Here is a 22,291-nt window from a genome sequence, read left to right on the forward strand (position 1 = left end):
AAAATTATCCAGGCGGAGATTTGAAACTCAGGGCTCAACGGGTTAATTGCAAGAATACAGGCATAATATTAGCAGAATAAAGACACAATTTTACAAGAAGAAGTCATTTTAATAAGGAAAAAAATAAAATAATAATAAAAAAAACAATAGAAAACTATTTAGGAGCTTTGGTGCTGGTTAACAGATTCATGCTGCTTATTCTTAACAGCTTAAAATGATTCCAAAGAAATGAGATACAGTGAACCCTCGCTACACCGCGGTTCACCTTTCACGCTGCTTCGGAGTTTTTTGTGCAGTTTTTTTTTTTTCACAGTGCATTGTGTTCTGCGTCCTGATTGGCTAAACAGTCTCCGCGCTTCTTCTCTACCTGTGTGCCAATAACGTTACGGTATTTAAATGTACGTAATACAGCTTGGCAAATATTTTTGCCCAGAAGAAAAAAGAGCGACAACAACAACTACCGATAACTATGTTCTTCTCTCGATAAAACACACCTGCACCGCTGGCTTCAGAAGAAAAAGCCACCAGAGAGCGGAGTCAGGCCGCAGCGTCACAGTCAGAGGAACAGAGAAATACGCAAGTCACAATTTGTCCTACTCTACTTCGTATTGATGACTAAAACGATTATTTTACTGTAATTATTTGTAAGAACGCGTTATATTTATTTTAAAAATGCTTGGGCCCAAAAACAGGTTTTGTTCTTTGGTTTCAATGTAGAGTATTTAATTATGCTGTATAATAATTGCAAAAAAAATAAAGGTAACTAATTCATGGATTTACTGTATAAGCAATGGATGGATGATATGAACTTTAAATTTGAATAACAGTATTTTGTGGTACTTTCTGTATTTCTTATTTTTATAATGTAAAAGATTTTGAACTGCTTTGTTGCTGAACTTTATTTGTACAAATAAACTTGATAAATTGTTGCACTATAAAATAAAATATGTAAAAATTGAGACTAAAAACAATTAAAAAATTTCCCAAAATCTGCCAGAGCCCAACAATTATAAACACTGATAAGACAAACAATATGTTTTATATTTTATTTCCATGTAAAGACCGATGGAGCAGCCTTATCAAGTGTTTTATCGGTACTGTAACCAGTTTGTGGTAAAAGCGACGACAGTTTTTCCTTTGGCTTCAGTTTAAGCTGCAACAATATTTCGTTTTACCTCCAGATGATGTTGCGCCTTCATCAGAATCAGGTTGTTTTCGCTCCTCAGCTGCTGGTTTTCCTCCTGCAGTTTGATGATGTTGTTCTTGGCTATGGCTAGCTGCACACACACACACACACACACACACACACACACACACACACACACACACACACACACACACACACACACACACACACACACACACACACACACACACCGTCACCGTGACAACGCTCACTCTGTCACTAATTTCTGGAGTTTACGTTTGCTGTTCTTTAGTATCCCTCACCTCCTCTATGAGTTTGGAGTTTGATTTCTCCAGCGAGTCGACTCTGCTGTGGAGACCGTGAACCGTGGAGCTAAAAAAGAAAAAAACATTTTTAAAATAATGCGACGCGTCGAAAACATATTTTTGATTGGAGAACCAAAGCCTTACTTGAGCTGCCGATTCAGTTCTTCTACGTAGTTCTTCTGATCTAAGATGGATGCTATCTGGCTATTCCTGTGGCCATGGAAACAGAAAAAAAAAGAAAGCCAGACTCGTGAGTCGGATGCGGAGGCTGCGTGAAGCGGCGACGGTGAGCGGCTGTACCTCTCCTCGCTCCTGTAGTCATCCATGTCGTTTTTCAAATACATGGAGAAGTCGATCACTCCGACCTGAAAGAAAGGAGAAGATCAAGAAGCAAATGGAAAGTGATTGCATGACTCACTTTACTCGGATTATTAAAAAATAAACATTTGGATATTCTGTAGTTGAAATCTTACTGAATGCACTTATCTAAGGAGCATAAAACATGAGAAATTCAGAGCAGTGAAAAAGTCCTCACGTCTTTTTAAATTGTTCTTACTTGCCGTCATATTTAGTCCCCTTTACTTTGAGCTTATTACCGTATTTTCCGGACTATAAGGTGCACTTAAAAGGCTTTAATTTGCTCAAAAAATGATGCCTTACAACCCGGAACGCCTTACATATTGTTCTGGAGTAAAGTTTACGTATGAAAAAACCGTTCATTAGCATTAGCGCCTTATAGAAAATACAGTAAATATTTTTTATATCTTAAATGCAAATTGTATACATGTTTTGTATAATTTTGGCTTATTTACTGCTCCTGTGTTCCTTCAGCAAAATGGCCTTTTTGAGTCTGTAAACTCCAGCTGAAGGTTAACGGATTACTAAATTGATTATTTTAATTATTATTTCAGTCCCACTAATCTTTTTTTAAGCGTGCTATTTTCAGAGATAAAGGTAAATGGGTGGTGTAAAAATATTCATTTTACTGTTTGATGGGGTTTTTTTCTTATTTGTCAGGACATTATACATTTATTCATGTTGCATGCATTTTGCAAAACTTACATAGATTCTCTGATTTTTTTTTTAAAACTTGAATTATCATACAGACATAATAATAGAAAAATAAAATAAATAAAAAATAAAAGCTAAAGTATTTTACCTACAGTATCTATTTAGTGTAGCCGCATGACGGGTCCATTACATCATTCTACACATTATGAAGTTTTTAGGTCCTCCACTGGTTTGATGGCGTTTTAAAGCCACAGTTACCTGAGAGTCCAGGTCCTCTCCTTTCACACACAGGTTAGCGTCGATGACGTTCAGGCCCACCAGCAGGCCCACGATCACCGCCCCCTCCTCCTCCAGCATCAGCGCCGAATCCTCGTAAAAGTCGCTGAGGATGGACATTCGACAGATTCTCACCAGGAGCCTTTAACAAAGCGCCGCGGTCAGAAAGCAGGCGGCGGCGTTTTGTTTCTCTGGGTCGTACCTGAGCAGGTCTTTCCTAGTGATGAGGAGGCGCAGGTAGTCGGCCAGCCGCTTCTGCATGAGAGCCAGGCGGAGCCAGGCTCTGGCCCGGCCCAGAGGAGTCCTGCAGAACACAGAGGAGCTTCTCTCTGCTGACACTGAACAACAAACCTGACCAAACTTTATTCAGACACCAACATGAGAAAACTTAATTAATCTGACGATGAATTCACTTTTTCTTTACATCTGCTGTTTATTCTGTATAATTATATTATAGTTATTATTCAAATTCTCTAAAAAACTAATTTGTAGGTTTTCATTAGCTGTAAATAAATAATAAATAAATTATTTAAGTAGGTATTTATTAATTTAACTATTTATTATTTAATAAAATAATTAATATTTAAATAACTAAATATTAATTATTCAATTGTAAAATTAAATATTAATTTAAATAATTAAACAATTTTAAATAATTAATGTATTTAATTAAATTATAAAATATTTTTTTAATAATTATTGAATTAAAAAAGCAGTTTAATTTATCTAATAAAATAGATTCATTAAATAAATTAAATATTGTGTATTGCACACAATTATTTGTGTGTAATAATTCTATGTTAAATATTTCCACTTCTTTAACTGAGTTACTGAAACATAGAGAACTTTTCAATTGTATTACAATTTATGAAAATACAAACAGATTACAGTTTTTCCAGAGTTTGTAAACTTCAAGCACTTTTCAAGGTAAAAATCAAACTATTCCAGCACCAAACTTTGGAGATAAAAAACAAAACAAACAGCTAAAAAGACACCTTAATTCACTATTATGTATGTCGATTATTACTGTTCTTGCCACATGTTGTGACAGTTTTCTGCATCCTCCAGCAGAGGCAAGGAAAACTGAAATGTAAAATAGTTTTAGAAATGTCTCTCACACACAGCCTGAGCAGCTGACTGGTGTGAGAACACGAACAAAAACAACTTCAGTAACGTTTAACTAAACAGCAGCCTTTAATTTAATCACACAGATCAATAACACAATGAGCCATTAGGAATAATGAATATTCAAAATAACATTAAAAAAATTTCCTTGTAATTTTATTTGGAAGTTAGCAAATAGAAATAATTTTGGTGATTCTATCCTAAATCGAGAAAAGTTTAGTCTGATTTAACTTCAGATATTAGAAGTATGAAAATATCTGGTTTTCCAAATTGAAGCTTTTAATCCAACGTTAGATTGACATCATTACAAAACCACAGTCTGAATATCAGCGACTTTATGCAGAATTCAAACACTTTTCAAACTCTGGAGACATCAAATTGAAATTCAAGTATTTTCAAGGATTTAAAGCGCCTGTGTTTAATTTTTTTGTGTTTGTAGTTTTCACAGAACCGTTCTAAAATGTGTGAAGCGTTTCGTTCTGTCCGACTCAGCACCACCAAAAGGAAACGGACCGGGCCTCTAGCAGACAAACGCACAAATGTTTCTCATTTTGCTGATCAGAGAAACAACAAATATTTCTCACTTGGTTCCTGTCTGCAGAACCATCCTGTCTGCAGAACCATCCTGTCTGCAGAACCATCCTGTCTGCAGAACCCTTGACGTCAAATGATTTTCATTTTGGGCTCTTAAAGAGCCAGAATGTATTGATAAGACCATTAAACTGTTAAAGTATCAATAAATAACTGTCTGTTTCAGCATTCCATTAAAATTAAATAATACTGAACACCTTCTCACACTGATCGGTCAGTCTGTGATTTTCTGACTATTTTTTCACAATAACAAATTTTGCTGGAGGATAAATTGTCCCAGAGCTTATTGCGATAAACGGCAACATTGCTTTGAGAACATTTTCAAGTAATATAACAGAAAAAATGGCATAAAAATGCAAGAACACATTCTAAAACATCAATAAACTTTAAATTCTAAGGAACATTTAAACGCTGGAACTGGAAGACATTTAAAATATTCAAAGTAAATATAGAAAACAACAGGAACAACAAATAAATCATTAAATCTATATAAGCAAAAGTATCTTTCAAGAAAGGGATAGTTGAGACCAAACATCAGATTGAAGATTTTTATCAGTCAATATTTGGTAAAAGAGAGAAAAATAATAAATCCAGCAAATGAAAATTATTAAGTTTCTTTTCATTTGTCATGCGATTAATTGATTTATTGTTTATCGTGACAGGCCTAATTGTTTCTGTGTATTTTTGCATTCAAAATCACAGATTTTGTGTTGATAATTTAAAAGTATTTGCAAGGAATTTTTACGATATTTGCAATCATGTTTGATGTTAAACATTACTTTTCATTACTCGCTATATCAGTTACATATTATCATATGACATCAAGTAAAGCTGAGGCAGCAGTGACTTCAACCTAATGTTTTTGCAGTAAAATCAGAAGAAATTTGGAGCTTTGTTGATTTGTGAAAAACTGGAAAGACTTATTGATGTCATCTGGAATCTAGAGGGCCACATAAAAAGCTACAGCGGGCCAGATTTGGCCCCCGGGCCTTAAGTTTGACACATGTTTTCTACGTCTTTCTCCTTTGAAGTTCACTCAGGTCAAGAAACTAGCAGTCACTTAAAGCTGACAAAGGTTTCACCACCTACCTGATGGTGGTGCATGTATGTATTTATTTATTATATACATACAGTCACTCTTTTATACAGTGTGACTGTATAAAAGAGTAGCAGGGAAAGGAAGAAGTGAAGCTGAAAGGTGAAGTGAAAGTAAACAACACAGGTACTTCCCTGAGCCGGATCAGGTCACAGTGTCATGTTACTTCTGTTTGTGAGCCGTTAATTGTCGCAGATTAGCAGTGAGTTTAAACAAGCGTGTGGGGGAGGAATTTAATCCTTACTTGAGGCCGGGAAGGTCTCGAACAGAGGCAGAGATCTCTGACGCTTCTGGACACAGCTTCTCCACCAGCTCCAGGGGACCCCACAGAGACTTGCTGAAACCCAGGAAGGACTTCTTCACTGGGAAAGCAAAGAGAAATAAACGAATGAGAGGAAACTCTGCTAGGGAGGGTAGATAGGTCCAGGGATTCCCAAACATTTCCATACCGAACGCCATTAGCTTCTAGTCAGGAAGCCCCTTTTAAGACCCGCACACAATAGACAAACAACGTAAACTGTTAGAATTTATTTTCCCACCATTCAGTAGGGCTGGAAAAAATGGCTGAAAAATGTATCAAAATATAAGCATTTCATATCAGTCAATATCAATAACTATTGATTCGTTTTCTGTTTCAAATCACAACTTTTCCTGTTTTATCCACAGTTTTCACTCCACACTGTTGTTGTTTTATTTTTAAGCAGTTATGAAGCACAGTGGTGAAACCTTGAACTGCAGCTGCGCCAGTTACTCAGCAGGTTGTTGCTAGGTAACCAAAGAATGAGTGAGCTAGTTGTTGCTAGGTAACCAAAGAGTGAGAGAGCTAGTTGATTCCACCAACTTTGCTTACTTGGCTGTGAGATGTTAAGCGGCTAAAGTCTTTCCTCTGCCTAAATCTCCCAGAATGCTGTGCGGTTCTGGATCAGAGTTCTGTAAAATTACTGATTATTCCATCAGACATATTATCTATCGATACTGATCACTTGTCTATCGTGTTATTGATTTATTGTCCAGCCTTTCTGGTTGGTAATTATTCATTTCGTTTAATGCTGCCTCATACTTTGTGATTTTAGTTTGCCATGAGTTCTGTTTAAGAAAATATTATCAGGTGTGTCATGACTTCTGTTCATGTCATAATATACACTCAATGATAAGAATTTTCACCACAATCCACTGTTTTTATTATAAAAAATGTGCAATATTTTAAATTAATCACAGATCAAACTTTATTTTATCCCCACTTAGGGCTTCTTCTTGTCAAAAACATGTCAATTTTGTGCTTGCTATGCTAGTTTAAGGAGCAAAGCAGCAATTTGACTGGCAGTCGATGAGAAACATAAGAATGGCAAAAAACATTTATTTAATTTAAATTAATAATCATTTATTATTGATTGAAAAAGCAATTAAATGTTCTAGAGCAGTGGTTCTCAAATGGGGGTACGCGTACCCCTGGGGGTACGTGGAGGTACTGCAGGGGGTACGTGAAGCTTTTCAAAATATCTTTAAAAAAATCAGTAGGCTCCTCATAATATGTCTTGGGAAAAATTATTTTGTAAAAAGTTCGATAAAATATAAATGTGTGTTCATGCACTGAATGTTATATTCAGTATTTACAGGGTATTTACAGCACTGTACCTCTGTTGTATTCCAAAAATGTTTTGTCCGTGTCAGGGGGTACTTGACTAAAAATATATTTTTAAGGGGGTACATCACTGAAAAAAGTTTGAGAACCACTGTTCTAGAGAATGTACATAATATTTTTTTTTCTTGCCTTCCCTCCGACGTTCTGAGACTAACCCCTTTGAAAAACCGCGGCCTCGCCCGCACAAACGCACAAACAGATCCGAGTCTCCGTGCTGCTGCTGCCTGGCTCACCTCGGAGGCCGTGCTTCAGACAGTGCTCCATGACCACGAAGAACTGCTGCAGAGGCGGGTAGTCCGAGTCCAGCGTCCGGCCGAAGCTCAAAGCCGACTCGATCAGGCCTTTGATGCTGAGCTTCGCCATGTTCAGCAGGTTGGCTCGCTCCATGGCCATCGGGTCGCGCATCGCTGTGGAGAAAACGAGCCGCAGTTTAAATACAGCTATAGAAAAACTAAGAGTCCACTGCACTGAGCCCCATTGAAAACCTCCTGGTTATTCCACCAAATATTGGTTTCTGATCTCTTCCTGAGTTAAAATATTAGTTTTGTTCTTTCTAAATTAATACAAGATGGTTTTCTTTGTTTTATTTGAGGTCAGAAAGCTCTGCATCTGTTTTGTTATATTGACCATTTCTCATTTTCTGCAAATAAAAACTAAGCTTTTGCTTTGAATTTCAGAAACATGTTGTCAGTAGTTCATAGAATAAAAGAACAATGTTCATTTTACTCAAACATAAACCTAAAGAGTAGAATCAGAGAAACTGATCGTTTTAAGTGGTCTCTTAATTTGCTCCAGAGCTGCGTGTTGGGTTACACTTTACTGCTCAAAAAGTACCAAGTTTGGCTTTTTTATCAAAGTATACCAAGATCCAGAGGTGGGTAGAGCACCTAAAAACTGGAATCAAGTAACAGTAGAACTGCTTTAACATATGTTTACTCAAGTAAAAGTAAAAAGTAGCCATCCAAGAAACTACTCAACAGTAAAAAAAGTATTTGGTAAAAAAAAAAAAAAAGAAAGAAAAAGTCAACTGAAGTACTGAATAACTAATCTAATTATCAATCATTTAGTACTTAAATATTACATGATAATATTGGCCAAAATATAAAGTTAAGTGGAAATGTTGGTATTTTAAAGACAAAAATGACAATAATTTATGTAAGTAACAAAAAAATAAGGCAAATATTTCTTTTCCAAATCAGTTTCTTTCAATATAAAACTCATGATTTTTTAATAAAAACTGCTGGTGTGCGTCTGGTGAATTTCTGGTTTAAATATGTTTGTTTTTCATTCAGTGGGTAATCCAGACATTTTACTGAAGCGTAGAGATATTTGATCATATTTAACTGAAGTAAAGGTAAAAAGTAAAGTGTAGTAAAAATACATTCTTACAAAGAAGTAACTCATGTAAATGTAACTGAGTAAATGTAACTAGTTACTACACAATTCTGCCAAGATCTAAAAACTGAACATTTTGAAAATGTTAAAAATATTTAATATTTACTTAGTGAGTTACCAGAGAAAGATTAGGACTGTGCTGCCCCTCCCCTACTTACTGCTGCACACTCATCCAAGCTGTTTGCTTCAGATTCTGGGACTGAATGAATTTATACTCAACAAAAAACCTGCAGATTTATTTACTGAAAGTGTGTTTATGACACTGTAAGAGAATATCCTGAACTGCCCTTTAAAAACCCACCATCATTTCCTGTCCCAGTTTGAGGAAACATTTATGTAACGTTTCGATCAACAGCATGATGATTTTGTTTTCCAGTGAAGCAAACCTTCAGGGCTTCACCGCAGAAACACAAAACCCTGCCAAGTATTTTTGCTCTAGTTTCTAGTGCAAGCATTTTAATACACTGCTAGCTTAAAAATGTTTTGTTCCACTGGCAGATTGTTACATTTATAACTGCAAGCATCTCATAAATATTAAGGAATTATTGACTTAAAACAAAAAGCTTTTTATAGGTTACTTTTGTCTTATTTCAAGTGTTCTGAGATATCTGAACTGGAAATTAGACCAAAGATACTTGGTAAGATTTCGTGATTTGCAGTGCGGACATTGTGGTGCGCTTTTAAACGCTCCACACGTGAAAATACGAGTTAATGTGTAGCTAAACACACCACAGGACAGAGCAAAGTCAGGAGACGCCGTCGCAGCAACAAGTTGGCCTGCAGGCAGAAAGGCAGTGATTTCTTAGACGGAAAAATGATCAGCGGTCAGAACAGAGAAGCTGCTGGGAGCTTTGGGCACAAACACTTAAACTAACATGAATTTATGGAAACAACATTCATACATGTACAGCTGCAGCTGAAATGGCAAGATTTAGATCAACGTTTATACCTAAAGTAAAGTGTCTGGACTTTAAAATTGGTGTTCACCCTCTAGTCTCACTGAGCCTGAGCTGAACGGGCATAAAAAATGTCATTACTAGATCTGCAAAGACTTAAAGACTTGTAGCTGGAATTAAAACAAACAAAAAGAGAAGTCGAAAGCCATGATATTCCCCTCTTTTCATTTCAAGGTTAGGCACTACTTTGTGTTAGTCTGTCAAATAAAACTTCAACAAAATACACTGAAGAAATTACTACTTCCTCAAAATACTGTCTGCAACTCATTGGTCTTAAATAAAAGAAAAATTTAATTCAGCAATAAATCAATTAATTGCATGATAACTTAAAATGAAGTCAATAATTTCCATTTGCATGGGTTATTGTTTCTCTTCCTTCCAAGAAATGCAGGGTTTCCCCCAGTGTATTATAAGCCTGGCGGGCCACTAGGCTTCATTTGGGCCGCCACAAGGCTTAACATTGATTATTTATTTAAGATTTTTTAAATATTTGCATTTATAAGATTTTATAGTTTGTGTTCAGGTATTAATCTTCCAATAACACATAATTATCAAGTGATATTTTCAAATTTCCTGTCAACTTTAAACATTTTTTAACGCAAAACCACGTTGGGCCGCTGGATGAATGACTGGTGAGCGCCGCAACCACCAGGCTGAGCAGGTTTTCTGGGCAAAACCTTTAAATGGATGACAAAAGGCTTCAGCCTGGTGCATTTCTCTCTACTAGAGCCTTTTTTGAAGGTTAATTTTGTATGCAGATGCTTCATAATGAGTTTTATTTACTGTTTCTGTTGTGTTGTTGATTCATTTTGATACAAAATCAATTAAAAAAAAGATTTTTATCAACGCAATTTGATTTGGTTCATTTTGAAAGCAAGTTTGTGGTGAAGATGGCGACAGCCAGCAGGTTAAATTTAGCTCAGAGTGAGAGGTGCTGCTGCTGCTGAGTGAGCAGTAGTTATCGGTGTTTGTAGTTTAAACAGCTGAATGACACAGCGTGAAGTGTGTTAACCCCAAGAAACGGCATTTCTGAATGCATCATGTGAAGCCTCGGCATTTCTGAATGCATCATGTGAAGCCTCGAGCAGGAAGCATGAGACCAGCACTGATGTGTGAAACATCAATTGGTCTGTGGTGGTACTGGCCAGACCCAGGAAATATGCACAATAAGCGGCTGCCTATGGTCCCCCACATCACCAGGGGGCCCCCAAGAGCACCAAGCTGGCATGGTAAAAATATATATATATTTAAAATAATACTGAATTATACAAACTGAATGCTATTAAACATGGAAAAACATTTTCTGTATTGCTTTTATAGTTGTTATGCAAATAATGGTTAATATTCCTGCTGCCACAGTTGGGGAAATATAAGGTTTCAAAGTTGTTAACTTGCTTAATATCAGTTTCATATTTATCAGCTGATGTTAATTTCCAATAGTTAAAATAATATGGCACACTTAAATACCAGCCTGAATTTCAAAATTCAAATATTTTTATTTTAGTTTGTTACTCCAGTAAGGTTAAAATCAATAACCATAATTACACTGGCATGATGTAAGCTAATTAAAAATCATGCTAGTAACAGTAGAGAAGTTATATGGGGTCTAAATCCTAGTAAAAGCTTGCGGCCGGGCAGCGCACACGGTAAAAAGCTCGCAGAGTTCAATTGATTTGTTTGGATCAGACAGATCCAACTAACTGATGAACCAGCGCAGATTTCTCTGCAGATGAGGACCAGGATGAATTTGTGAGGCTGTGCGTTGAGACTCGAGCGGGTAAAGTGCTCGTAATTAAAGTAGAGTCGTTTAATTTCATTTATTATATGTTATTGGGGCCACAGTCAGTGGTTTTTGTCGCTACGGAGAAAAACTTAGATGTGTTCATCTGGTTTATGTGATGGGATTCACAGTTCGACTAGGTGAATATTAACTAAACCGCATAAAAAATTGCATCTGAATAACCTATGTTAATATGATTATAACAACGGGTAAAAATAGTACATGGCAGATATGCTGTCAGTCAAAATGACGGACAACAAAAATGTCTAGCGAGACCTCTGATGGGGCCCCAAATTAAAATCTGCTCAGGGTCCCAAAAAGGCTTGGGTCGGCCCTGGTGATGATGAAAAACTAGACAGCAGGAGAGAGAGGTGCCACAATTTCATTTAGCAAAGCCCATAATGCATACTGTACCTTGGACAGTCCAGTCACCAGGAAGGGAAGTCCTGTGTTCCGACACTTTTGGAAGGACGTGAATGCTTCCTGAAATGGTCTCTGATGCTTTCCTGGCTAAAGCGAAGATAGGAGCCTGCCATCGCCCGTCTCCCACACCACCACCTCCTCCACCTCTCCCTGTGCTGCTGCTGCTGCTCGCCTTGTCCCCTGCACCTGATTTCTCCTCCTGCAGCCTGAGGATCCCGAACACCTGGCCTTTCTCCTTGCTGCTGTCCGCCTCGGACAGAACCAGGTCGTGCTCCGCCGCAGCAGCAGATGCCATGTTCACGGGAATATTATCAAAGCTAGCTGAGCTCCGTGATGTAAAAAACACACTAAATTATCCAGCTTCTTCACTTGGTTAGCTAGCGATTTAGGTGAGCATAGCAATAAAATGTCCGGGATCCCACCGGTTAAATGACGACATTGGTTTAAAGAAAAATAATAATAAAAAAAAAATCAGCTGTCCACAAAAGTCAAATAACACCGAGTTTACCTACATGATGACCGCTAACACCTGCTGTTACGGCGCAGCAAACAGGTTCGCACAAAAGGTTTCTTTTCCGTACATCTCGGAGGTGTACAGATTTGTTTACAGCCAGCTAACCAAACCGACAGTTGGCGTCTCCCCGGTCCAGCAGCTGCGCCCTGTGAGGAGGCGGCGTCAGGAGGCCCACGAAGCTCACAAAAGGCAGCGAGCAGCACTACGTCATTATTTACAGGCTGCCGCCGAGCTGCTGCCCCCTGCTGCCGGAGGTGGGAACTGCAGGGAGGGCGCTACTTCAACCTGAAGCTTTCACGTATGAATTATTGAAACTTCACTCAGGTTTTACTCCGTAGGGCTTTCAATCAACTTCAGGTATTAAAAATATAATTTCTTTAGTTAGAAACATAGGCCTTACAAAGGGTTTTCAGCACGTACTTTCCCAAAAAGATTTAATATACATAGCAACTATATATACATAAAAAAGACACTTCCCTCACTGTCTTCTATTACAATCAGATTTCTCTTGTTTTAAATAATTTAAAACTACTCGAAAATATTCTGGTCCAATATTTTTTTAACATTTTCAAATCACATACAGTATATGTGATTTTAAAGTGTTTAAAGTTGAAATGTGAATATATGACTTGGTAATTTTGTGTTATTGGAGGACATTATCAACAATGCCTAAACTTTGTTGCATTTCTAAGACTAATAGGTCTTTAAAAGTCTTAAAATATGCTATAAAGTCTTTAAAAATGCTATATAGCCAATAACTAGCGTTTTTTTAAAGACTATGAAGCCTTAAAAATATTCAAACATTAAAAAAATACAATTATACATGTATACATAATCTAAAATGTGCTAGAGTGCAAAATTGCACAGTGGCAGCAAACATATGTTACCACCTGGTGTGACATTTGTTGTTAGAAATTATTATGCCATTATAAATACAAATATAAGAAACTATGTGCACCACCCCTTCTAAATTACAGGGTAAATTATTAATAATAGCAGAAATTATGGGTGATCATTGCTTGACTCTTCATCATGTCTTGGTATTTTACACCATAAAAATATAAAAAACAATTATGAAACAAGAAATAAACATTACATTTTGTCAAATTCCATAATCAAAATCATTAAGCTAATATACATCAACTATTCTGATTAATGTTCCAGTTATTATTAATCAAAGTCAACTCCAAACAGGTGGATTTCAAGCCTTGATTTACAGAAGTGGTTCCCAAAGTGTGGGGCGCGCCCCCTAGGGGGGGCGCAGTGCCATTACAGGGGGGCGCAGGAAGCGGTATGGATGAATGAAAAATGAAAAATAAAAACAGTTACACAAAAGTGTTTCACTGTAAAGATGGTTTGTAGTTTGTTTTGTTGCAACCTGAAGTGCGAAATAAACTTATATAGTGGAGTTTGAAAACAAAATATGTGTATCGGTTTATGTCTGGTTGAACGATGTGTGTGCCCAGTTGATTTTGTTTTTTCCTTTTTGTTGGGGATTTTATTGTAATCCATAGAGGGGCCCAGAAAATCTTTGGGAACCACTGATTTACAGAAACTAAGTGTTTTGGCAGTTTTGCAGTTTTCTGGAAGTTTGGATTATAAAAACTGAATGCTGCTTCTCCATGTTTGGTACTGGTTCTGGAGACAAAGAGCAGAACCAGAACCAGAAGACCTCAGCAACAACAGCAGATCTTTCATGTATTTTGGTGTTAAGCCATTCAGTGATTTATGAACTAGCAACAGTACAGAGGATGTTTCATTACTTTCTTTAAAGTCAAAAAGGCACCGTAATAACAAGACTTGCTGTAGTGGGTGTCAACCATCATGGCTGTTTTTTAGTAAGGTCAGAGTTTGAAATGGAAACGTTGGGCCTACCTTGACTATAAGCAAGGCGCTCCATGCTCTCACTGTGAGTGATGCCCCAGCGATGGAGACTCTGGGGGGAGTACATGCTGAGCGGGACGTCCCGCTCCTCCGTCCCCCTAAGAGACGTCCTCAAAATGGTTCGTTATTATGAAGACTTAGCCAGCCAGGAAGGTTTGGTTGTTCCTCTGATATGCCAAGTGACCCGATCTTCTGCACTGTGGAGGATTTTGTTATTGCAGTCCAGTTTGGCCAGACTTGATGTGCTCAGCATGGATGGATCTGTGCGATAAAAAGTCCACATTGATCTAAAAAAAATCACAGGCTGGAATGAAATGCGCCTCACTGCAGATTTGAATAACACTGTCTTGTCTGGACTTCTGCTGATTGATATAATGTGACAAGATCTGGAATAAATGCTCTGAACCCCATGGAAAACCTTCTGGCCGTTCCACCAAATATTAATTTCTGACCTCTTCCTGAGTGAAAACATCAGTATTGTTGTTTCTGAATGAACATGAACTTGTTTTCTTTGCATTATTTGAGTTCTGAAAGTCAATTTTTTTATTTGTTTTTTATTTTCTGCAAATAAAAACTAATTTTTTTTGCTTTGAATTTCAGAAACATGTCAGTAGTTCATGGAATAAAAGAACAATGTTCATTTTACTCAAACATAAACCTATAAAGAGTAAAATCAGAGAAACTGATCACTTTTAGTGGTTTCTCAATATCTTCCAGAGCTGTATAAAATTAAAAATCCAGTTTTATGCCTGCATAGAGAAATGCTTCATTAATAAATGCATCTGCTATGATTTTATAGATGAAATAATTTGACTAAATTCCTAGTTAATAGGCTGCTATTGTTCAAAGTTACAGAAGTCTTTCTGTATTTTGTCCATATTGCCTTACTTCCAAAAAACTCGTTTTAAAATATTTCATTCATTCTAAGTCATAATATAGGAGAATGTATATATTTATTGTAAACCTTGACAAACCTTTTCTTCATATACACACATCTTTCAACATAATGCTCCTGTTCCTAAAACAGGAGATTAATTTCTAATAAATCAACAAGCAAAAATCTTCCAGAATGTAAATATTTCTTACCTTTTATTTTCATAAATAACCCATGAGATACTATGTTGCCATAAAATGGCTGAAACCCTTCGATCTTCCCAGTAAAGTATACTGTTACAGAGGAAGAGCAGCGTTACTCTTCCTCTGTTGTGGTTTTCCTGTTTTTCTCTCTAATCACTTCAGACTGACCAGAGATCATATGACCAGTTCAGAGGCCCTTTAGCTGCTTCTGCACTGCCTGAATCAAATTCCAAAAAACACGTTTTAAAAATATTTAATTCATTCTAAGTCATAATATAGGAGACTGTATATATTTATTGTACATTTTGACAAATATTTTCTTCATATACATAACACAATTTAAAGTTAAATGGTAGTTTTTTTTTATTTTAAGGACAAAAATGACAATAATTCATATAAGTAGCAAAATCAGGCAAAAAAAATTTCTCCTAATCAGTTTCGTTCAAAAGAAAACGTATAAAACTTTAACAAAACCTGCAGGTGTGTGTCTGTGTTTGGTGAATGTTTGGTTAAAAGATATTTGTTTTTCACTCAGTGGATAAATAAAATATTTACTCACGTTAGAGTAGAAATATTTTATAATAAAATTACTCAAGTAAAAGTTTTAAAAAAAACTACATAGTAAAAATACTCCTATTTTTAGGAGTATACTCAAAATAAGAGTACATTCCTAGAATGTAAAATTGCCATTATAAATACAAATGAAATCCCTTAAAAGATGCCAGAAACCCAAAAACTAATCACTACATAACTGTTACTCCATGTTACCTCAAAAACAAAGAGGAAATTGGAATAAATAAATATTGCAGATTGTAAGCATTTTTTTATACATAATATAACTAAAGGTTAAATTCGTTATTTCATCTTAAGTTATTTGAGAATATTCCACACTATAACATAATAAAAATGCTTTTTGTTTAAAAAAATTTAATAATTGCATATTTATTTAGTCACATATTTACCCATTTTTATGCAGATACTGAACCATTGAAGTACCTAGTTTTAATCTCATTGTGACGCTTTTGGACTCATTTCTGAACCACACCTAGCATCCCACTACTCACCAACAAACTGCATGAAATCCCAGTATCAACCGGATCAGCCTCCTTTATAAAACAGATAAACCAGCCAATCACCGAGCTGTCCACGAGGCTTTTGATTTCTTCCACCAATGAACACAGGATGCTGTTTCATCGTAGTGTTACCCTTCACTGTGCAGCAATCCTGCAGACAGTGCTACTATTCAAAACACCGATATTATCATAATTATGATTTACATAAGGAACACATTTTAGCTAAACTTAAATAATATGACTTTGTCAAATTCTTGCTTAATACAAACACACCCTAACGTAACTGAATACATGTGCATCCCTGCATCTCACCTCAAAATGAAGAAACACAGCAGTAATCCTCATTTAGCTTGTATGAAATCTGTCCAGCTGCAGAGGATAAAAGCGGTAATCAGCAGATCTCAGATGTCCCAAAGTCTCAATAAACTTCCATCTGTCCATGTACGGCTGCAGGCTGAGAGCTGGTACATGCTCCGGAGATATCCCCGACAGAAACCACAACCATCACCCGACACGGCACCCAATGACAAGAGGCAGGGAGGCTGGGAGAGGGGAGGGGTTAGGGAATAAACAGGAGGAGAGATGGAGGCTGTTAGGGGAGAAATGGAGCAAAGATGTGATGGGAGAGACTTAAACTTACAGAAAATAAAAAAACAGCAAGAGATATTTACTCCTTCACGTATGGAAAGTCACAGGCTAACAGGGTGTTTGACTGAATGTAGAAAATGATGAATGAAAACGCCACACCCATTACCAACCAATCAGTGAAGAGAACGAGGAGGCGGGACTTGTGAAAGCAGCAACGTGATTGGCTCGTTTTCAAGTGAATGACTATGCGGATAACAGAGCTGCTGGAAAACAATCTGAATAAAAACCAGTATTCCCAGTGAGCAGAAGACTGCAGAGAAGGTGTGAATCATTTGAATCAAACTGGTATTAATTTTACACACTTCTATTCATGCGAAATGCATTTTAATGGCGGTATTTTGGTGTTAGCAGGTTATATTCCATCTTTCGTTTCGTTTCGTTGTCTTTTATGAAAAAAAAAGCTACTTTTTACTTTAGTAAAATTATGTTGGAAGTGCCGCAAACTGCAAACCCATCCATCCATTTTCCCTAGTGGGGTCGGGAGGTGCTGGTGCCCATTACCAGCTGATGTTCTGGGCGAGAGGTGGGGTCACCCTGGACAGGTCGCCAATTTAGAGAGACCAATTAACCTGACAGTCATGTTTTTGGACTGTGGGAGGAAGCCGGAGTACCCGGAGAACCCACGCATGCACAGGGAGATCATGCAAACTCCGTGCAGAAAGACCCCAGGCCGGGAATTGAACCCAGGACCTTCTTGCTGCAAGGCAACAGTGCTACCAACTGCAAAACAGTTATTCTAATGATCTATTAACAATGTCTTTCTTCTTGATGCTTCCATAAATACCATATTTATGAGGTAAATAACTAACAGCTGCCCTGTCAACCTGAGTCTCGTGTTGCTCAGTTTTTAACAATGTTCATTACAATTTCTATTTACTAATTAGGTCTCTTATCTAAGGGTATTAGAGTAAAGGAGACTGAATATGCATTTCAGGTTTTTCAGACTTTTATTTACAATATAAAAATTGGTAAAAAAAAAAAAAAAAAAAGTAATTTTCCTTACACTTTGATTGCTCTATCAAATAAATACATGTATGTTTGTGTTGTGAATAAATGTGATAAATGGATGTGAATATGATTGCAAGGCACTGCATATGTCTGAGTGAAAGTTGCTCTAATATGAGGAAATAAAAATACAGGGCAAACTTTATAATGCGGCAGGTTAAGTAGTGCGTCATTGGCGCATTTGTGCTTTTCCCTTTAATTTCTATGTGACCATAAAATAATCCAATAAATGTTTGACTATGAGGAAATGAGTCAGGACTGCTGTAACTCCTTCATCACTGATTTCCTGAAAAACTAGAAAAACACTCGTAGTTACATAAATAAATGTTGAGATTGTAGTGTGCGTCTTCAGTAAATAAAAGTGAAGCGTTTTTCCTTCCTTTTAACCCAGCCTCTGAAGATTAGTGAAGTAATAAAATACCAAAATTAACAATACAAAAATAATTAGTAACAACTTATAAACATGTATTTACAAGCCCATAGCTAGTGTAGTGATCCAGACCCAGATTTTAGTCCTCAAACTCTGCAGCATAAAGCACCTGCTGGAACTTCATCCGGACCTCCATCCTTTTTTTAATGGTGAGCCTCTTCAGTGAGGGCAGCAGGCTGAGCAAAAACAGTTCGTCTTCATCCCTGAAATTGCTGAATGCATCAGCAGAACCTGGCCCAGTTTCTGCGGGAGCTTGTCTTCTGCGTTTAGGTGAAGGCTCGATGATCTGGTGGCAGCTTGGAGTGGGCTCTGCAAGAGAAAAACTGGTGGTGACAACTGGGAGGGGCTCAAGCAGCCTCTTCTTGTCTTCCTCTTGTTCTTTTTCCATGTCGTCTGCTCTTCCAGTTGCCTGTGTGCCACAAAAACATGAACAATTTATTGTTTAGTGCAGTCAATGATGTCAGAGGAATCTTTAGTTTTTCATATATTGACCCTTTGAGGCTGCAATCATTCGAGGCGCCATGATGGACGTCGGAAGTGAGAATCGGGAATATTGAACAGCGCTACTCAAGTTATTTTCCAAAGTTGTTTTTGTCAGTTTATTCACGGCTTCCACTTGTTCGAGTAATTTGCCCTGGTTCGAGTAATTTGTTCCGGTTCGAGCTAATTTATCTGTGAACGTAACGCACCTGGCCGGGGCTCATAGACGGCGGTATTTAGGAAAGTTGGAAACCCGTACCACCTCCCCCATGATGTTTTGATCAAATTACCGACTTTGCCAGAATTCACACCACATGATTTATATCACTATGTCATAAACAGTATTTCCTTTTACACCGGAGCATCCTAAGAACGCACAAAAACGAGATGCTAACAGTTTTTTTGCTATACGTTGGCGGCGGGGCATTGTCTCCATGGTTACTAGTGGTTAGACGCGGTCCTTCTCCATAAAGCGATATTTGATATCTTTCTAATCATACTTACTTATAAAGTATATGAACGTTAATCTTCTTACCTTGTAAAAACTGTTCGCTGCAAATTCGCGGTTACACCGAGGGCAGACAGGCATCGTCTGTTACGAAGTTGTATATATTATGTTTTCAGTAACTAAGTTCATTGTATGTAGGTCAAAACGGGGAAAGCCTGCCCTCCTGTGTTCTTTCCAGGAACTGCAACCTAGCAATCTTTTGTTATTTGAAGCAAAACTTTATCGAACAGCAGGAGCAGTCACAGTATAGCGTCCGCGTCCACTTTGTGATCTCCGGTTCGAGTGAGCAGGCATCTGAAATATTTGGTTCCCCCTCATAACTTTGCCAAATAAAGAGCAAATGTTACCAAATTCACGGGATTTGTTGTTGATGAGAGGAATAAGCACAGTAAAAGATTCTGTGAAAACATAATTAGCTCCCATGTTAAAGAGAGGGGACAAATTATTTAAAAATTATAACCACATAAAGTAACCAATTAAAATATGCACCTTATTTTTACTTGAATATTCTTAAATCTTGTACTAACTATTTATTGGACAATTGTTTCTCTGCACTGATGTGCTGTTGTAAATAGTGTCTTTTTCAATGTTCAATATATTATGTACATTTTTGGAAAAATGATCCGACTCAATTACATAACCATTGGATCACAAGTTCTATTTTTATTTCTAATAACTGCAAAGTATTTTCTGTTATAGTAATATGCAATATATTATTATTATTACTATCATTATTATTGTTAATCTTGATTTTTAATTTAAATAAAATGTTTTTAATACTTTAAGAACTTTTTTTTCTTTTGTGAACCAGACAATTTTCAAGTAATAGTGGTATAGTGGTATAATAAAGCAAGAACACATTCTCAAAAATCAGTAAGTCTTCAATTCTAGTAAGCATTTAACACTGGAACTGGAAGACATTTAAATATACAAAATAAATAAACAGAAATAACAGAATCAACAAATGAAATCATTCAAAAAAAAATGGTTGAGACCAACTGATCAGACTTGAAGACTTTTATCATCCAGTTTTTGGTAGAAAGAGAAAAAACAATGGAATTATTTACCTAATTTTAATTTATCATGCGATTAATGGATTTATTGCTCATTGTGACAGGCCTTTATCAAATATTTTCTAATAGTTAATGATTAATTCGAAAATTTGTTGACCAGGGCTTTTGTTTTGAAGGGACAAAAGCGGATGTGTCCGCCGTGATAACAGAAGAACCATCTTCTCCGCTAACGATCAGGTGTTTCCACGTCGGTTCGTTAATGTCCGATAAAAGAACGCGAAAACTCACTCAGACTCCGCGTTAAAGTCAAACATCAGCAGAAATTAAACTGGAAAAACTCTGTAAACTGAAGTCACCTCCTGTGGGTCCCCCACGCCTCCTCCGACCTCCGGCCGCAGTTTAACGTGTGCGGTCAGCCAGGCCATCTGGCTGAACAGCCCCGGGACCTGCACCTCCCACGGGAGGTCGCTTTCGTCCTGCTGGGGGAACTGTCTCCGCACCAGCCGCTTCCTCGCTTTACAGAACTTATCGCGCAGGTTTTTCCACAGCAGCTTCACTTCTTCCTCGGATTTCCCCATCGCGGCGCCTATCTCTTTCCACGCCAGGTGTCCCTTCACGCTGTTCCGGTAGTCCCCGCGCGACTGGTCGTACAGGTTCGGGCGATCGCGCACGAGCTCCGCCAGCTTCTCCTCGGTTGCGTTCATCGCGACGTCCTTTCGCTCGGACGAGACGACCTCCAGCTTCACCGTCAGACGGAAGTACGACGTTCAAGCGAATTCAAAATAAGTGTTTTGTTTCAACGCCCCCTACACTCAATGATGCGGTTTTATTCAAACACCACGCTTTACACGCTGTAAATGTATTTTATTTAATTTAAATGATTAAAAGTGGAACACATCTGTTCACGTGGCGTACCTCAGGGGTCAGTTCTAAGGTCAGTATTTTGTAAAGTCTGTGTATTTATTAGTGAGTTACAGAGGTGAGTAGAGTTCCCATAAATTGAACAGCACTACTTCAACTCAAGTAAAAAGTAGTCAAGTAATAAAAAGTATTTGGTAAAGAGTTTACTCATATTGAGTAACTAATACTTTAAAATTACATAATTAGATGGACCAAAATAAAAAGTTAAGTGGAAATTTAGATATTTTAAGGACCAAAATGACAATAATTAATATAGGTATCAATAAATCAGGCAAGATATTTTTTCCCCCCAAATTAGTTTCTTTCAATAAAAAAACTTATAAAACTTTAACAAAAACTGCAGGTGTGTGACTGTGTCTGGTGAATTTTAGGTTATAACATTTTTGTTTTTCATTCAGTTTGTAGAGAATCCAGAAACTTTACTCAAGTAAGAGTAACAATACTTCTTAATAAAATTACTGAAGTAAAAGTAACCAGTACAGCATTGTAAAAATACTCCTAAAAGTCAATTTTTTTCAGAGGTTACTCAAGTAAAAGTAACTGAGTAAATGTAACTAATTACTACCCAATACTGCACTTTACACACTAAAGTCATTTTATTTCACATAGTGACTTAAAATATTGAAAGTGGAACCTATCGCAGAGTTGGTTAGTAACTAGTTACATTTACTTGAGTAAGTTTTAAAAAAATGTACTTGTAGTATTTTGACTATGCAGTACTTTTTACTTTTACTTCAGTAATTTTATTTAAAAAATAATAAAGTATTGTTACTCTTGAGTAAAATTTACCCACTGAATAAAGAACATGTTTTAACCAAAACTTCAGACACACATCTAGTTTTTGTTTTTATTGAAAGAAACTGATTTGGAAAAACATTTCTGTCTGATTTTATTTGAATTATTTTCATTTTGTTCTTTAAAACACCAAAATTTCCACTTAACTTTATATTTTGGTCCCTTTGATTATGTAATCTTGAAATATTAAATGATT

At 36.9% G+C, this 22,291-nt stretch overlaps 2 protein-coding genes across 7 annotated transcripts in view; both read right to left on the reverse strand.

Annotated features, from left to right (window-relative positions):
• The window catches only part of rufy2 (RUN and FYVE domain containing 2), a 30,099-nt gene extending 13,232 nt beyond the window's left edge, over positions 1–16,867 (reverse strand). For 2 of the 6 annotated variants that reach the window (XM_005804206.2, XM_005804208.2), the window contains exons 1-9: positions 11,739–12,441; positions 7,427–7,600; positions 5,796–5,913; positions 2,942–3,043; positions 2,722–2,845; positions 1,753–1,817; positions 1,597–1,662; positions 1,450–1,519; positions 1,176–1,277 (exon numbers count right to left, since the gene is read on the reverse strand). In XM_005804206.2, the coding sequence (XP_005804263.1) occupies positions 1,176–1,277; positions 1,450–1,519; positions 1,597–1,662; positions 1,753–1,817; positions 2,722–2,845; positions 2,942–3,043; positions 5,796–5,913; positions 7,427–7,600; positions 11,739–12,042 (1,125 nt within the window). In that variant the 5' untranslated portion in view covers positions 12,043–12,441. Of the gene's footprint in view, positions 1–1,175; positions 1,278–1,449; positions 1,520–1,596; positions 1,663–1,752; positions 1,818–2,721; positions 2,846–2,941; positions 3,044–5,795; positions 5,914–7,426; positions 7,601–11,738; positions 12,443–14,136; positions 14,433–15,231; positions 15,366–16,607 lie in introns of those variants that run through there. The other 4 variants (XM_005804207.2, XM_023332027.1, XM_023332026.1 and 1 more) reach the window with 4 other exon arrangements.
• A 1,076-nt stretch (positions 16,868–17,943) lies between these two features.
• LOC111608436 lies at positions 17,944–21,120 on the reverse strand. The gene is made up of 2 exons (XM_023332739.1): positions 20,736–21,120; positions 17,944–18,787 (listed from the first exon to the last, which is right to left on the reverse strand). Exons 1-2 carry the CDS (start codon positions 21,081–21,083, stop codon positions 18,458–18,460), a joined length of 678 nt encoding a protein of 225 aa, XP_023188507.1. The 5' UTR covers positions 21,084–21,120; the 3' UTR covers positions 17,944–18,457.
• Positions 21,121–22,291: the final 1,171 nt, after the last annotated feature.

The sequence above is a fragment of the Xiphophorus maculatus genome, chromosome 4, assembly GCF_002775205.1.
Source record: "Xiphophorus maculatus strain JP 163 A chromosome 4, X_maculatus-5.0-male, whole genome shotgun sequence".
NCBI classification, from domain to species: Eukaryota; Metazoa; Chordata; class Actinopteri; order Cyprinodontiformes; family Poeciliidae; genus Xiphophorus; species Xiphophorus maculatus.

Coding starts and splice junctions, on each gene's coding strand:
- LOC111608436 (XM_023332739.1), bottom strand. CDS start 21,083: ATGAACGCAACCGAGGAGAAGCTGGCGGAGCTCGTGCGCGATCGCCCG. Junction 18,788..20,735: donor GCGTGGGGGACCCACAGGAG/GTGACTTCAGTT, acceptor TGTGGCACACAG/GCAACTGGAAGAGCAGACGA.